At 42.8% G+C, this 17,567-nt stretch overlaps 1 protein-coding gene across 1 annotated transcript in view; it reads right to left on the bottom strand.

Annotated features, from left to right (window-relative positions):
- Nucleotides 1-736: 736 nt before the first annotated feature.
- LOC127365927 (leucine-rich repeat and immunoglobulin-like domain-containing nogo receptor-interacting protein 3) overlaps nt 737-17,567 on the bottom strand; it is a 38,198-nt gene continuing 21,367 nt past the window's right edge. The window contains exons 2-4 of the mRNA XM_051404508.1: nt 10,300-10,909; nt 8,800-9,543; nt 737-8,617 (exon numbers count right to left, since the gene is read on the bottom strand). Coding sequence (XP_051260468.1) covers nt 8,048-8,617; nt 8,800-9,543; nt 10,300-10,854 — 1,869 coding nt within the window. The 5' untranslated portion in view covers nt 10,855-10,909 and the 3' untranslated portion in view covers nt 737-8,047. The remainder of the gene's footprint in view (nt 8,618-8,799; nt 9,544-10,299; nt 10,910-17,567) is intronic.

Raw genomic sequence — 17,567 nt, forward strand, 5'->3', positions numbered from 1 at the left:
CAGCCAATTAAACTTCACAAGGAGACATCAACATGTTTTTCCTTAGTTCAGCTATTTTTTTTTTTTTATTTTTTTGCTTTGTAAGAATATTTATACTGTATGATATTAGGACATGACATGAATTTCTGCAAATTTCTGTGAAAAAGGTCTGTTAGTCATAATTAGTGCATCGGTTCTGGAGTTGTGACCTGTTTGTCAAGGTCATTTTGAAGTCACATTGACCTTTGATTCAAAAGTGTCACCAAACCATTGTCCGACCAAATGTAAAATATAGTCATCAGTTCTTTAGCTGTGACCTTGACCTTTTGGTCTCCACCAACTTCTGAACAAAAATCTGGCTCAACTAGTCTCTAACTGTGTCTGTCTGCTGTTTGGTGCTGAACAGGTAGTGTAGAGAAGGTTTTTAGAGCTTTTTCTTTGGTAAAAACAGCTTCCTAGTGCTGCCTAAAATGCAATGAGAGTGAACCAAAACAGTAATGTTGCCGGCTAGAAGACCAAAACACAGAACTGAAAGAACTCTGCAGAGTTGAGGACAATGGCAGAGTTGGGTAATTGGGAACACTTGAGTCTCAAACTTGCACTCAACATTGAGGCTGTTATGGTAGAAGATTATATATATATTTGTAATACCCGTGCCTTTTGAACAACATGTTCAGTAATCACATTTATCAGGTACCTTGTGAGCAAGTGTTTCACTGCAGACACTAACAGGTAATGAGAAGAGACACAGGACACCTTTGACAGAGTCACATCATGCTTTTATGACGAAAAGGAGTTCATTTACAAGACAGACAGTATATAAAACATACATTGAAATAAAAAAAGAACTCATATGTGTTTTATAGACAAGTACATTATTATCTCATCCTTCCCTTTGAGACCAAGCAGCCATGGGACTGAGCAAAACATGGGTGAACCCTGGAGAAAAGAAGCAGCAGTTAAATCCTATATTACTATAACTACACTATTTACAGTTCAACAGTCATTGTCCTCTGTCAGACATGGCAAGGAGGTCTACAGATTATATGACACGATATGGCTAATAGTTCTAATATGTACAGTTTCTGTTCTTCACATCCAAGGATCCACAAATCACTGTGCAAAATATACATTTTATAATTCAGGTACAGTCAGATGTTCTTGAGTCCGAACTTGGTACTTACTGTATAACAGTCTCTATTATGAGCCTGTTATGTGCTTTAATGATTGATCAGTTCACACCACTCCGTCTGACAAGCTGAAAAACTTGTCTTCATGTTAGCTCTGTATTTAATTGGAGCGCTCAGCACCCATTCCTAGGTTTCAGAAGGCCGTAAGGACCGTGTCAACGAGGAACCAAATGCATTAGCACAAAAACTAAAGAGTGATCAAGGAAAAATGTTCTGAAATGCTTTACGAGGTCGGTGCCAGGTTGATAGAGAGACAGAGAGACAAGACAGAGAGAGAAAAGAGAGCGAAAGAGAGAGGAGAGAGAATAGGAATAAGCCAATTTTGAGACATAAATTTCAATATTTTCCATTAGAGGGCTCCAACAAATACAGAGCTATACCAACAACAGCTTCCTCTGAAGAGTAGGAGAAGTAAGAGAGCGTTACATCGGCTCAGACCTTGAAAAAGACTGTCGAAATCTGGCACCATCTCGTTCTTAAAAGAGGAAAAGTAAAATCATCTTGTAATGTGGAAACCTAGGAATGAGTGCCAACCAGGTCTGTAAGAGCTCTGTACGCCTCCTCCTACTCCAGAGGGATTGTGGGAGAGTGACAAGGTTCAAGATAGATCAATGAAAGTATGCCATTAATAATCTTATCCCCATACAGCATTGATCAGTCCCACCAACCTGCTTGGAATATCAATCATTTTATCTACAGCTTACACATCTGAGCAGATCCTCTATGTTTGGATAGATATGTGTAAAAGTACAATCATCCAAAGTAAACAAATGCTTCTTTTGTAAGATACACACTCCTTTTAAATATTCAGGAATACTGGAGCAGGTGATTGTTTGCCCCTGGCTTTGATTTGTACCCATTTAAAAACCCTTTTATGGTCTCACTTGCTCTTACAGTAAGTTTGTGTCAACCAGTCCCATGGCCAGCAACAATGGCACCCATAGCTCTCCATACAAGTGTAGGTGAGAGTTTGGCAAGACCAATCACTGTATACAAAAGGCATGCATAGATTAAACCTGCTAAGACCACAAGAAAGAAAGTTTTGTTCTCTAGAGAGGAACTGTTTCTCATATGCAGAGAAAGAATTATGCTGTAACATTTTTATTAAGGTTTGTTATTGTTTGTTGTGATGGTGGTGAGACTGGAGGGGGCATCAGAAAGTATTCATCAAATCTACAGACTGAGTCCCAGCAACTTAGGCCAGATCGGGTCGAGGCCTCTCCTGATAACTCGAACAACGCCCCAGACACCTAAAGTGGAGAGGAGGTCACCCTATGGCTATAAGAAAATCAGTGAGGCACTGACTTATGAAGCTAACAGTCAATTTGCTCTCTTCAGTGTTTTACTGTATGAGACCCAAAGCTGTTATTTATTTATTTTCCCACCACATACAATACTGGCACATCAGCATCAGCAGTATGGTCCCATTTGTTGCTATTACCCACGGTGACCACTTGGGGTCAGTATTGTCACATAGAAAGGGGGGCACTTGCAATTGTTTGGTCAAGGTTAAGATGAAGCAATTGTCTGTCCAAGGTGCTTTAAACAATACTTCAACAGTGCTCTGCTTAATGTCCAATTATGCCTGAATATCAGTTAACAGTGACTGCTTTGCATTACCATCTCTTTGTCCAATCAGAGAAAGCCACCATAACCAGCAGATATGCAAAAAGGTAATATAACTCAAATGGTATGAGCATAACACACACTTCTGAGAGGCCTGTTATGGAAATGTGACTAATAAGCCAAGTAATCACCCAATCAGCCGAGCTCGCTTTGCCGTCATCCCATTACTGCTCCTCTCAACTCAAGTCTAATCCAATCACAACAGCAGCTGCAGGATCTAGAGTAGGAGATGGATTCATTTAGAGCTAATATGGAGTCAGAAATAACACGAACCCAAGGTTTTAGAAATGCAGTCCTAAAGGTAAGACTGAAATTGGTCTTTGCTGGCCAAACAGTGAGATAACAGCTAAGAGGACTGAAAGCAAAGCCTCCTTTAACTGAGAACTAGAACAGAAACAGAAGAGCAGTTCAGGCTTGGCTGGTGATGACGCCATGATTATTGGTGTCTCAGGGTTTGTCTTATTTTGGTCTGCGTCTTTGAAGAGTTCCCCAGTGGAAGGTATCCTAATAGTGTGGTTGCTGCTGCTTGTTGTAAATGGGGCGTCTAGACTACAGTACACCAACCCCAGGCAAGGACGAACCGGAGGAGGGAGCGGGGGATCGCTCAGCCTACTTTCTCAAGTATTACGGCAGAGGAGATGAATCAAGCTCAGCTCCACTGGTATCTAAACCCTGACAAGTCTGTCAGCCAGACTGAGGCAACGGCTTGGCTGTGTGTTCTGGTACCTCTTTTTATAGAGAAAGGGTCAGCTCTAGGAGTTAAAATGTTGAATGTATTTCTAAAGCTTTTGATGATGGGATAAAATTTGGAGGGGAAAGGAAAGATTTTTTTCAAAGTGTATTTAGCTTGAGGCAAAACAAGTTTCAAGGACTCACAAGGTTTGAATAGATACAAGCGCTAATTTTCAACCCTGACCAACTTGAAAATGTCAGCTTTCAGTGAACGGACTGCTTTAATGCTACACCTTTTCCAAATGACTCAGTGTACCACAGTAGGCAGAAAGTGAGTGTAGGCTCATGGTCACGGTATTACAACAACCCAACCCCCCCCTTCTACATTTCTAAGTTAAAGTGTGACAGATATCATCAAAGAAAATACATACAGTACAGTCCATGGGTTTTCATATCCAGAGAAAGATCCCAGAGTGGCACTGTGCAGAGAGGGAAAGTTCCAGAAATGGTTCTTTAGGAATGAGTAGGGCGTGAAATGGGAACTAATGTTTTTTTGTGTGTTTTTTTTAAGGGAACCTGGGTCACCCCTTTCATCTTTTGTCTCGACTGATCCAATCACCGCTCCGTTTTTTCGATGGCATCACGAGGAGCAACAAATCATAACACGACAACACTAACTCACCGACCGCACATTACACGTGTCTACTACCACACAACCATATTCCAGCCTAATACTGTGAACAGGGACAACGAGGGGTGGAAATGTTAAGAAGACAGGGAACAGGAAGAGGGGGGAGGACAGGTGAAGAAGGGGAGAAGGGGAGGAAGATAAAATGAAATACACCCTCATCTACGCTTACATTTGTGATTGATGTTTACACGATAACACCATCGACAATCACTACGGACATTCTCAATGTCTTCTAAACCTAGTTTTCACTGAGAAATACGGGGGAATGGAAAAACAGAAGGGTCGGCTCAGGGAAAGGAGACGTCCATGAAGGCATCGTCCTGTTCTCAACACAAAAATGGCCACTGACACTGTTAAGGGCAGTGTAAAAAACCAGGCCAATTTGTTCGTCTATTCTCATTCAGCCTCATGAATCTTTAACAGCTGTTCAGTTATTCATCCTGACACAGAAGCCGCAGTTTCATCATTCCTCACAAGGGACAAAAATTGAGTTTGCAGGATTTATTTTGCAAGTTTTGAGAGTCTGAGGTTCTTTCTTACCTGGGGCAAATTATTTCCAAACCATAAACTTCTCTTTGTTGGTGTGCTTTAAATCAGTGATTCCCAACTTACATTATGAACCCATAAAATGAAGCAAGGTGTACTTGAAACCTCTCATGATTGCACACGTCAATGAGTTGAATAGCAGCCTATTAGAAATACACTAGGCCTATAAATCCATCACTAGATGTTTGTGTAAAGTCTATAGGTTTTTAATAACTAGGCTTCTAGCTAGTTTCAAACTAGTGATTTAGTAAATCATGTTTCTATAAAAATTTTAAATGTCTCAGACTTTAGTAATGTGTTATATTATTGTAATGTCCCAATAAATATCTGTGACACAGTACAATAATCAGCTATGTAAACAGAAAGTGACTGTAGCATCATGGGCTGTTACAGTTTTGTACAAAGGCTAAATCCTAGGTGCAGCGGCCCAGGGTTTGACTGAGACATCCCCCTTTTGCTCTTCTCCACTCTTCTGTCACTCTTTAGCTGTCACTATTAATTAAAAGGCAATAAAATACCAAAAAAAGAAAGAAAAGGTCACTGTAGCATCATAAGCTGTAAAGTGGCTTTTACAATTGGTCTCCAAATGATATACTAAACTTAACTGTCAGTCCTGTAAAGGCCGGTATGACTTTGTTATGCAGTATAGAATGACTGGGAAATATCTAAATATTACTAGCATTATGTTTTGTAAATTTGAGGGATATTGGGTAAAATATTCCTCGGTTTTTTATTAAATAGCATTTTGATCAAGTGTCAGGTCAGATGTCAACCATATAAAATTACCTTTTTTAGCCTTCCCTGTCCACTGGTTCAGTTAGAGTTACACCTGGCTGTTACTGTCTGTAAATATTAACAACTAATCTCTGACATAAGAACTAGTTTGTGTGGAGCAACCAATTTTAATTTAATGTAAATACACTTTCAACTTTAACCAAAGGCTATGTTAAGTTAAATTTAGTATAGAATAATTTTGTGCAGCCCCTCTTTGTTATCCTGTTAACTATCTTATGACACCGCCAATTCAACTTGTGACACTAGATTAGGAACCACAGCTTTAGATTATGTCTCTTATCTTCAAAATATTACCCTTCCTGGTTTCAGTTGATAAGCACTGAGATGTGAACAGGCTCACGCACTGTCTAGTGAATGGGAATGTTATTAAGTGTTGAGAACAGAGCGGCCCCACATGGAGGACGAGGAACGTTAAAACGGTAAACAGCCAAAAGGTCACGGAGAACAACAACTGAAGAAATTAATATGGAGGACAAACAAGAAGCAACGGAACACTTCAAAGAAAGTTTTTTGTTGTTTTTTTTCGTTAAGAAAACCACAGTACTACTCTCCACTATACGATGCACATGGTGTGGGTAGGGTTAACACGACTTCATTTACATTTGAATCCTCGATCTCCAGCCAGGGACCCCTCCCAAAGGAGGACCCAGTGGGGGTGTGTGTGGGGGGGTGGGGGTGAGGAGGGGGGATGCACTGGGCTAGGGGGGCAGAGACATTCGCACACTGACCATCTCAGAGACAGAGAAAGGGCAGTGAGCGTCACACTGCATTATCAATTTGTATGTTTATTCATGTGTAACTGTGATTGTTGTTCCTATCAATTCAATAACCTTGATGTGGTTTAATCTCTTGTGTGTGTGTGTGTGTGAGTGTGTGTATATGTGTATGTTATGGGGTGCAACTTTATGCAAGCCCAGCGACAGCAGATGGTCTTGTGATCATCACAACAGCTTGTAAGATGGCAGTAGCAATAATTGTTATTATATAACTGAATAATGCACGTTACTGTATAAAAAACAACCTACACAAACTATGGCTTTGTTTCTTCACTCACAAATTTACATCAGTTCTCTCAGAGAGAATGAATTTTGGCTTTATGGCTCTACATACAGTATTGCTGGAATGTTATATTTGAACAGAGTATGTGTGGTTCACTCGCTCTGCAGGGTAGTTATTTCACTTTTCCTGAGAAAAGGTGCCATACATGTGTTGCAATGTGTGCTTTCCACTACTAGGATGAGTGTGTGTGTTTATGTTTATGTGAAGACCCCTACATCGTCACTGTGTGTCCTCTGTCTGCCTCTGAGTGTGACCCAACTCTCCAGGCTGCTCCCCCCTGGCAGCGCTGGGAAGGTCAGGCGTCCACTAACACAGCAGAGGGCAGGGACGGAGGGTGGAGGCCGGCAGGTTGACCCTCTCCTGTTGATGAAAGAGCATAAATGGAGCAGGAAGAAGAGGTCACATTGACTTCTTTTTTCCCCCATCATCCCCTTCTACCCAGCAACCCTCCTGTGGCCACCAGCCTCAGTCCCCACTTGCTCTCTCTTGTGTTGGTTGCTATGGTTACTGCGACGGCCCGTGTCAGGTGGGCTTGACTTCCTAACCAAACCCTCCGGGCCACGGGCAGCCACAGCAGCTCTCGGTCAGTGCGCTCGTCCCAAACTCACACAGCTAACGTTGTTGCAACATCTCACAAAGAAGAAAAGGCCAAATTGTGTTTCTTTTGTCTATGTGATATTTATGTGAACGATCCAAATCCATCGTTCCTTATTAGATATTATTATCAGACCATACGTTACATGCATTAAGCTTTATCTCGTTAAAACAAATATGATAATGTTAATGGTGTTTTTGACCTCCTCATTGCTGTGGTTAGAATATATAAAGGTGGCTGTAATATGTTCTATAGAAAAACATATTCAAACTGTCTTTTAAAGCAATGTTTTATTCAGTGGTATGAACTTACAACTTAACTATCAAGTGCATTTCTACATGCATGATTCTTAACAAGGCAGACTTTAGAAGAGCATAGCTACAAATTCTATAAATGGATGTTCAGGTCTCCCTGTAATACATATATTTTAAAATCCCTGAATGCACAGAATACAGTGAAGGGAAATCTAAATGGAAAAGCAAATGTATTTAATTTTCTCATTAATGTGACCAAGAGACTGGACTACCAGTATTCCACAGCTCAATAATCATGCCAATTTCCAAAACTTATCTACTATAATTCTTAACTCTAAGCATGAATGACCAGTAGCTCTTTCAAATCTATCAATACTGATCCTTACAGTATCCTTCAAACATGCTTTTCACCAAAAGCTGAATAAAACCACTGAGAGACAGAGAGATCAGGGTCAAACCAAATCAAGTCATGGCTCAAGTTTTGATGTGGGCGCTCAATTTTAAATAGAGCCATAGACAGGAACTTATATTGTGCTTTCAAACTTCTTTGCGAGTTAGTGGCTGTGTGTGTTTGCGTGTGTCAAACACGTTTTTTGGGACGTGCTCATGCCTCCCCCGAGGGACCCCTGGCTGCGTTGTTTCATATCATCTTCATGTTGAACTTCCTGGTCCCTCCCGAAGAGCCTCCAGTGGCGGGTTCAGATTTCCGGAAAGAGTACTCCACTGTGAAGTTGTTCTTGCGTTGGCCGCGTCCCCGGCTCCACACGAACAACAACAGGAAACAGAAGAGGACCACCCCCAGGAAGGTGATGCAACCCATTGCCGTGGAGACCAAGATGGTGGTCAGGTCCAAGGTGAACTTGAGGAAAACACGCGTGCTGTTCAGATTTGTGTCGTTGAAGAAGTCACCGCTGTACAGCGAGCGGTTGAGAAAGAAGGCTGAGGCGGCATCTAGCGGCTGGCCACGCACTGTGAGCGTGGCGAAGTAGGTATCATTGCCTCCGGCGTTACTGGCAATGCAGATGTATGTACCGCTGTCAGTAAGCTGGGCGTAGCGGATCTCCAGGGTGCCACTAGGGAGAACAGTAATGCGCCCTGAACTCTTAGCTGTGATCCTTCTGCGCTGTGGGGAAATCCAGACAATAGCAGGTACAGGTTCTCCTTCAGCTCGACACAGAAAACTCACTGGCTGGCCCTCACGAGCGACCACCTGCAGAAGTTGGAGGGAAGGAGTGCATGGACTAATAAATGCAACAGAATATATACACAACAAAATGACACTATTACAGAATACTTTTTATGCTTGTAGACACAATTAGCATTGCCTCAGCAATCAAACCATGAGCATTTATTCATTCAAGTATCAAACCTAAATGTAATCATCTTCATTACCTGCTGCAGCTTACGGTTGCGTATCTTAGGTTTCTGGCATGTAAAGTGATCGAAGAGTGCAGAATCGGTGAAGGCGCTGAGGCTGACCCCTTGCACCTCCACCGGCCCCGCACACACCGGCACTCTGCCGTCAAAGTTGAGGGTCTTGCGTCTTTGCAGGATCCACAACAGACGGCAGTCACACATCAGGGGGTTCCCATCCACTCTGAGGGTCTCCAGACTGTTGACAGAGTGGAAGGAGCCCTCTTCCAGAGTCTGCAGGTCGTTGGAGGAGAAGTTGAGGACCCGGATCTGTCGGAGGCCTCCAAGGGCATGGAGCTCCACTGTCATCAACCCTGTGCTTACCATGATGAGCTCCTTCAGCCTCAGCAGGTCCCTGAAGGCCCAGGGCTCTAGTGTGGTGATGGGATTGTAGGACAGGTTGAGGTGGGTGAGGTGCACCAGGTTCTTGAAGGAAGCTGAAGGGACAGAGGTGATGTTGGTGTTGGTGATGGAGAGCCAGTGGAGGTCCAGACCCTGGAAACTAAGAGGGGAGATGTACTCCAAGTATGGCCAGTGATCAATGTCCAGACCCCGCAGGTTGAAGAGCTTGCGGAAGTTTTGGTCCTCCAGGGCAATAATGCTGAGGTGCCGGAGGCGAAGGGTGACCAGGCTGCGAAGGTAAGACAGCGTCTGGCCAGAGATGGATGTCAGGTTGCAGCGCTCTATTGTGAGATCTTCAAGCCCCAGCAGCCCTGAGAATGCCTGGGAATCAGGAACATAAAGGGTGTTTAAACCTAAAATAAGACATTGTTATTCATTTTACATATATGCATGATGGCCAACAGGGAATGTCTTGTATATATTGTTTCTGTTGAGAAGTTCTAGGAGTTTGTGGGGCTGCGAGTGCTGTATAAAATGGACACAAATACATACAACACATCATCTTCCTTTGTTAAAGGAATAATTCAACATTTAAATATAAGGCTACAGCCAGCAGTCTGTTGGTTAGCTTAGCATGAAGACTGGAAATCATTTTTTCACTTCAGTTTTTGTATGTATTAAACAAATACAATTTACTTTGTCAATTTGTGAGTGTCAGAGATGCTGATGGACGATTTTGTTACTTTTGAACATCTGTTCCCTGTGTTTTCAGTCTTTGTGCTGAGCTAACCCAGTTGCTGACTGTAGCTTCACATTTAGCGTATAGACATGAGAGTGATATCAATTCTCTCACTTGGCCAACTCTTGGAAAGAAAGTGAAAAAGTGTATTTCCCAAAGCATTGAACTACATATTTCTGAGCCAAATCAGGAATTGATACTGGCTCTATATCTGGCAAATAGATGCTTGGCATTACTGCCTATTTAAAACTACAGAATATATTCCAGTACTATAAATATGAAAGTGTGATCATCTGGGATCTAATTTCCAAGGAGGAGAAAAATACAGCAAACGTTCTTCCATCCAGTTTTTCATTAGTAACACAGTCACGATAGAGACAAGATGCTGGCGAGATTACCTTGTGGGATATATAAACCAGGTCGTTGTCTCCCACCTCCAGATGTTTCAGACTCCTCAGATCCTGGAAGGTATAGTCCAATAAAATCACCATCTTGTTCTCGCTCAGGTCAAGGCTGGTCAGATTGCCCAGCTTGGCGAAGGCCCCCATGGGCACTAACTTCAGCTGGTTCCCCCTTAACTTCAGCACTTTAAGACTCTGGAGGGTGGCGAAGGCATTCGGCTCTAATGTGGCGATGAGGTTCTCACTGAGGTCCACTTCCTCAAGCCGTGGGTACGGTGCCAGGTCACCAGCTTGCACCCAGCGGAGCCGGTTCTTGCTGAGGTCCAGAAGTTGTGTCTCCGTGGGGATCCCCTCTGGGATGTTGGTGAGCCGCCGACGCTGGCACGACACTGACCTCAGCTGAGCCGAGCACTCGCACCGTGGCGGACAGGCCTGGCTACTTCCTGGCAGCGTCAGGGTTATTATTGCAACCAGAAAAGCACCCAGGACCCATCGCCACACCCTCGGCCATGGCACTAAGGCAAGCCCACCAGGGCCAGGAGAGCCAATCATGGCCCTGGTCCTCTGACTCCTCGCCTGTCGCAGGCAGGGTCAGTTCACCATACACCTGCAAGATTTTACAGAGAGAGGGAAAACAGGAACAGGATAGAAGCAAAGTAAGAGGGGAGAAACAGAGAATATATGAGAAGAATGAATAAAGACACGATACTAGAGAATCTACCATCTATCATCTCCCAAGCTCATAAAAATTACATCCACACAGCTGTAAATTATCAATGCTTCCTGCAGTTTAAGAAATATTGTAGGGAAAGCTGTAGAGACTTTAGACATATCATGACACGGCATTAAAATACAAATGACGAGACCCTATTAAAGGAACATGGACCAGAATAAGATAATACCCGTAAGATAATTTGTCTTCTCACTAATTCATCTATGGCTTCAGTTAGGGAACTAGGACAGCGGGAACCATGCGAGGGAGACTCTTCTGCTTCAGCCGAATTCATGCATGTTGCATCTCCTCAGCTCTCCTTGCAGCACTGAGACCGTCTGCTCCATTTTGACAAACACAATGAATTTATTATCACCACGCATAAACATAGACTGAGCTCCTCAACAATCACGCTATGCCTGCAAGCCACACACACCGCACCTATGAAATGTGAGGTGTTTGTATCACTGTGTACTCAAGTCATAATATGTGTTTGATCAGGTATGTGCTGATGAATGTATGCGTAGGACGTGGCATTTTACTGGGTATGAATTAAAAATCATTTTGGTCCTCCAAGCACGAAGATAAGATGAATCACTCATGCTTTAACATTCCTTCAGGCAACCTGTCATCTCACCCACACACTGTTTTCAACTCAGAGACAGTCAAAGAGCACCTGGCATCAGATCTGGAACACAAAAGTGTCCATCTAGTTATCAGGAAGTTGTGTGAATACTTTAATACTTGAGGAAAATGTTGCTAAACACAAGGTTTTCGCTCTTATGCTAGAAATTCTCACCAGAAACCCCCAGATGTTAACTCTTGACCACTTTCTTGGTGGTGTGTTTTTTAAGATGAAGTGGAAATGAGAGAGAATATATCATCATCACCAGGGAGTATCATGTTAAAATGCACTCTGATGCTGGCAGTGGAGTGAGGCCGAGCCAAACACATTAATAATATATGGGTTGGTTTGTGCTTAATGGGCAGTGTTCAGAGGGCGAGTCACACAGTTAAAAGAGCCAAAACTCACAATTTTCTCTCTTTGCTGTAGGCTTTGCCTCAAGTCTCTTTCTAGCAAGTTGGATTTAGAAAACAGTCTCTTGAACGCCTAATCACATCTGACTGTTTCAATGCGTTGGCATCAATGGGATCAAACAGGATGAAATGGGATTTAAGCTAAATTTAAATGATGGCAGACAAATTCTTTGCACACATGCACAACACTCAGATATTTTCACACATGATCACACATACACAAACTGCAGTAAAACCCCCCAGAGATCGTGTCTCATCTACTCAGCCCCAGGGTGGATAAGTCCTACAATTTTTGACAGGCCTGGAAAACACTCTGTTTACAGATCCCGTATCTGAAGGATCTGGTATAAATCTGGCACAGTTTTTCCTTTCGCTGGGAGACAAAACGCAGGCACAGAGAGGCTGCTGTGCAGACTGCTGCACAAACTGACCCAGTTCTCAGCAGCAACTCAGCCTCGCACTGTCAACCAGCAACAACTCACCATGACCACAACAACAGAGCAGCAAACCTTAGCATCTCAGTGGAATAGAGCCCAGGAGAGTAACAGAGAGATCTGAAAAACAAACAGGAGTATACAGATGTTCTAAAATAACGAGCTATTTATAAGACGAAATCAAACAATATTTGCATCCGTGTCCCCACTCTGGCGAGATCTTTTTGGCACTGACGTGATGATATTTCCTTTCCTGCACAGCACAGTTTTCTCAACTAAATGCTTAGTTGAATGGTGGATCTCTAATGGCAATGTCGGTCAGTCTGTAGGTCAGTCCATCCATTCCTTTGGTCCAGACTGAAATACCTTGACAACTAATGTATCAAATGGATTGCCAGCAGATTTTGAACAGACATTCATGGTCCCCATAAAAGGAATTTTAATATCTCTGATGATCTCCTTGGTAACTCTACTAGCAGGTCATACTCTTCACTTATTCAGTTAAATATATACCGGATGGACTGGCACTAAATTTCAGGAAGACATTCATGGTCCCCGCAGGATGACTCTTACTGACTATGGTGACTTTTCCTGTAGCGCATGAATTAAATGTTTTTGTTTTTTTATTGAGATATTCAGAAAAACATATCTCCTATCAGATGGACTGCCATTAAATGTAGTACATAAATTCGTGGTCCCTTGTTTATCTCTTGACCTTCCCTTCTTTAACTAAATTCAGGTCAAAGTTTCTGTTTATGACTTAATACCCTAAAACTGTAGCCTCAGCTATATTTTGTGTTGATTGCAAATTTGAAAATGGAAGCATACAGGAGTATGCTGAACATCAAAATGCTAGCATTATCATCATGACCATTTTAACATGCTGACATTAGCATTTAGCTCAAAGAACTTCTGCACTTAAGCCACTAGCATTGACTCTTAGCTATATTGTGAATGTATATAGTGTCTGTGTGTGTGTCAGTGCACATCTGCCCAGCTCTTAGGCAGTCTGATGGATGTAACCTGTCTCTACACCCCCCCTGAGAGTCATCCTACGGGTCAGAGGCAGTGTCGCAGCATGAATCAATGAGATGACATCGTGGAGGCAGACAAGGTCCTCACTGCTGGACTCAAGGACAGGCAGGGATCCTTAAAACACACACACACACACACACACACACACACACACACACACACAGTTCATCAAACACATGGACCCACAGGAGTTGCGCATCATCCAGTGAGCAGGCGAATAAAGACACACCGTTACTCTCACTCTCACAGCAAATACTGAGGATAGTTTTTCTACTATTGATGCAGCCAGTGGTTTTATCACAGCCTGTGTCCTGTGGATCGTACTACTTCTGTATCTGCTTCAACATGAAAGAGCACAGGGTCACAGTCTTACAGCTTGATCCTGTTCCTGGACAACCAACACATACAAGATCACACTAGGAGTCCCCAAATCCACACTACAAACTGTAAATTAACATTTGCCAGATGTTAAGGAAACAGCAGAGGCAAAATCCACCACTATACAGACAGTAAGGAAGGCATATTCTGCCACAGACCAGCTGTCCAGGGAGATACAAGAAGAAGAATGGGAGGAAAATCAGCCCTGAAGCTAAAAATAACTGAATTCTGACCTAATGAGCAGATGTTGGGAACCAACATCCCTGTCCAATCACACATATATCACCAGCCTGCACAGACACACAGATGACCATGACCAGATGTCTCTAACACTGGTTCAGGATAGTCTGATTAAAAACACCATGTTGCCAAGAAAAGGTGCTTCCCAAATAACAAAAATGGAGCGAAGCCTGCGAGCTAGTTCAGGCAGTCAACTCGAGCTGCGCTGATATACACACATGACATGCCGCACTCCATAATCACTAACCAAGGGCACCCCATCTGGCGGTCTATTTAAACTGCACAATTTCCCAGCTCTCCCTCTGCTCTGTCAATGCCGCTGTTGCCCTGCATCCGTATTGCTGCTGCTGCTCTGTAAGCTATTGCTGCCTGCTGCACTGTAAGACCCACCACCACCCCAGCAACCACCTGTAGGCTCCGGCAGGGGGTTTAAGGTATTTGCTCATCACTCCCCAATACCTCTATGTAAACACATCTGCGGGGAGTGATGAGGTCGGAGCCTAGACGCAAAAATTTAAATATGCTATGTTGCTTTAATAAACATTTCAAACGTGAGTTGTCTGACTGAAATAAGGTTGTGGTCTGGTGTGTTTTATTGTGTTTGTGTGGCAGTGTGTCTGACCATAAATAGGTCATCCATGATGACTGGTAGCCTTTATAAGCCCTTATATTTGGCCAGCAGAGCGTGGATCTCCTCTACCCTATCCCTCCGTCCTCAGCTTTGTCTCTCTCTCTCTCTCTCTCTCTCTCTCTCTCTCTCTCTCTCTCTCTCTCTCTCTCTCACAGACACACACACACACACACACACACACACACGCTCGATAGGAACCTCTCAAAGACACACAATTCAGCATCAGTGAGGTTGGAGCAGTCAAGCAGTCAGCAGGTTATTAGAGAAGGCTTTTTACATTTTATTGTTGCAAACAAACCGAGGTGCAAGCTTGACACATTTTTACTTTTCATGGGAAAGCTGACAGTTTGTACTTTCCATTGCTAAGTAGTTATAAGTCCAATATTAAATCTGTGCTTAGTCACTCCATTTTAAGCCCAAGTCAAGTGTGGAGGAAAGCTTAGCAGCTCTCTGGAACAGTTGCACTAAAGAGGGTGAGAGAGGGGGAATGTAAACATCAGGAGGTAAGACAACTGTGGTAAAGGGAGTTATGATTAAAAGGGCGTAAATTCTCAGTTTGGCCATAATAATGTACAAGAAATATCAACTAGTTCAAGTCAATATGAAGTTTTGTTTGTAAGTCGGGAAAATGAAATCAAGTTTATTTCTGTCTCTTCTAATCAAAGTTTAAGTCTTAAAAAAGGATTCACAGTGCCCACATTGTAAGCAAAAAAACAAAAAACGACGGCCAGACTTGCAATGACAACAAAGGAAAACTGTCATCACAACATAATTAGGCGGAACAAAAATGGAAGGAGCCCTGGGTGGGGGTTCACAGAGCAGGATTCCCATAGTGGCGAGGCGTACAGTGCCTGGAGTGGGAACACAGAGATTAATTATGAATAAAAACTGGAACAGAAAGAACACAGAAATAATGAACAGAACACAAACACTTGGTCAACATCCACAAAGTCTCAAATATTTGTCTACATCATGGCCGTCATCACAGCGACACCCAGTAAAAGATTTGACCATAAACCACAGCCCCGAGTGTTCACAAAGAAAAACGGAAAATTTTTCAAGCTGACATCAGTTCAGTGGGCTGCGGTGTGCAGTGCGTGCAGTTGCTTTAAGTTTGCAAAGAGACACAATACTTGCGATGGCGCTCAGTGCCCTCCGACCCTATTGTAGCCGCATCCTCTTCCTCTAAGAAGTCTGAGTCACTGAGGCAGTGAGTGTGAACTGATTAAGACTGACAAGCTGCCTCGTTTGACCTTTAGCTGATTAAAACCAAAACCACAAACTTTTGACTTGAATGCTGCAGTTAGTGTTTCAATGGTATGTCCAGAATTTAAACAATAATTTAAAGAAGAAAACTCTAGTAAGTTAGTTATTTGGTCTCACATTCAGCCTTCTAGACTTATATTCTGACTTCTGATATTCTGAGAGCATTTCACCTCGTAGCTTAGCTTCACCTGTTTCAGGAATATCAAGTGTGTCTGGAACCCTTTCTTATATTATTGGCAGAATTAAAAAATATTGGACTAAATACACGATTAAATGACTTCATATGACACAGATTTGTTGCACTATGTTGTTCTAAACAAAAAAAACAACAAAAATACACACAAAAAGTCCGTACTTATCAAACTGCCAAAAGGGAAATCTTAAAATCTTTCACTTTCCTTCCCACTTGCAAGCTTAAAGCGTGCATAATCAATATTTTTTACAATAACAAAGTATGGACAATGTGAAGGTTGTTGGTAGTGATTAACCTACAGAGAATTATCACCTGAATCTGCAGCTCATCTCATCTATACGGAGCTTTAAATGAGGTTCAGCTCATTGTTTAGCTGTCTGGCCCACAACCCACTGTACACTACCTGCTCAGCACCAAACAGAAGACAAGATGGTGAACATAGTGGAGCATTTAGCAGCTGAAAGTAGTAGTAAAGGGAGTTGGTAGAGACCAGAAACAGAGCTAAAAGAGAATAATGGACAGATATAATATTGTTCTGTAACTGCTGGATGTGTAAAGTTCACATCAATTTAATATGTCAATGTTGTGTTGTCGCCCCCAAGCTGCAAAAAATAAGTTGATAAGTAAGTTGCTTGAGAGCAACTTAACACACAACTTAAGCCACGTCTCACCTCGCTGCAGTGATGTAGAAGTATACTCTGGAAGCCTGTGACATCACTGTTGGGTGTGGTACAGGTTCAAACTTTCAGCCTCGTGAAAGTTAATCTGTAATGGTTCCTCTGACATTTTCCTGTAAATTGATTGTTAACTTTGTCTTATTCTTAACTTTTAGCAAAAAAACTCCTTTACTATAAATATTAGAAGATTGATAAACATGGGCACAGGTTACACACACACACACACACACACACACACACACACACACACACACACACACACACACACACACACACACACACACACACACACAGCCACTGCATGCATAGACACTTGGTAGACGGCTGCTGAGCTGAGGATGCAAGGTAACATATCAACACTGTCAGTCTCAATCCTCTCATATACTCCTGACAACTTGAGTCTGCAGCACAGCTACAGGCTTACAGCACACACACACACACACACACACACACACACACACACACACACACACGCGCGCACGCACACCCTAACCAAACATGCACTTCATCACATCATCCTTTGGGGAACATCACCTCTCTGCTGATGACTGTCTCCTCGTACAGGGGATGATGTTTCACGAAACGAGAGACGCTTTCTGACTCACGCAGCCTCCTACTGTACTGTTTCGCCTCTAACCAGGTGATCCCCAAAATACTTCAC

This window comes from Dicentrarchus labrax, unplaced genomic scaffold (assembly GCF_905237075.1).
Source record: "Dicentrarchus labrax unplaced genomic scaffold, dlabrax2021, whole genome shotgun sequence".
NCBI lineage: Eukaryota > Metazoa > Chordata > Actinopteri > Moronidae > Dicentrarchus > Dicentrarchus labrax.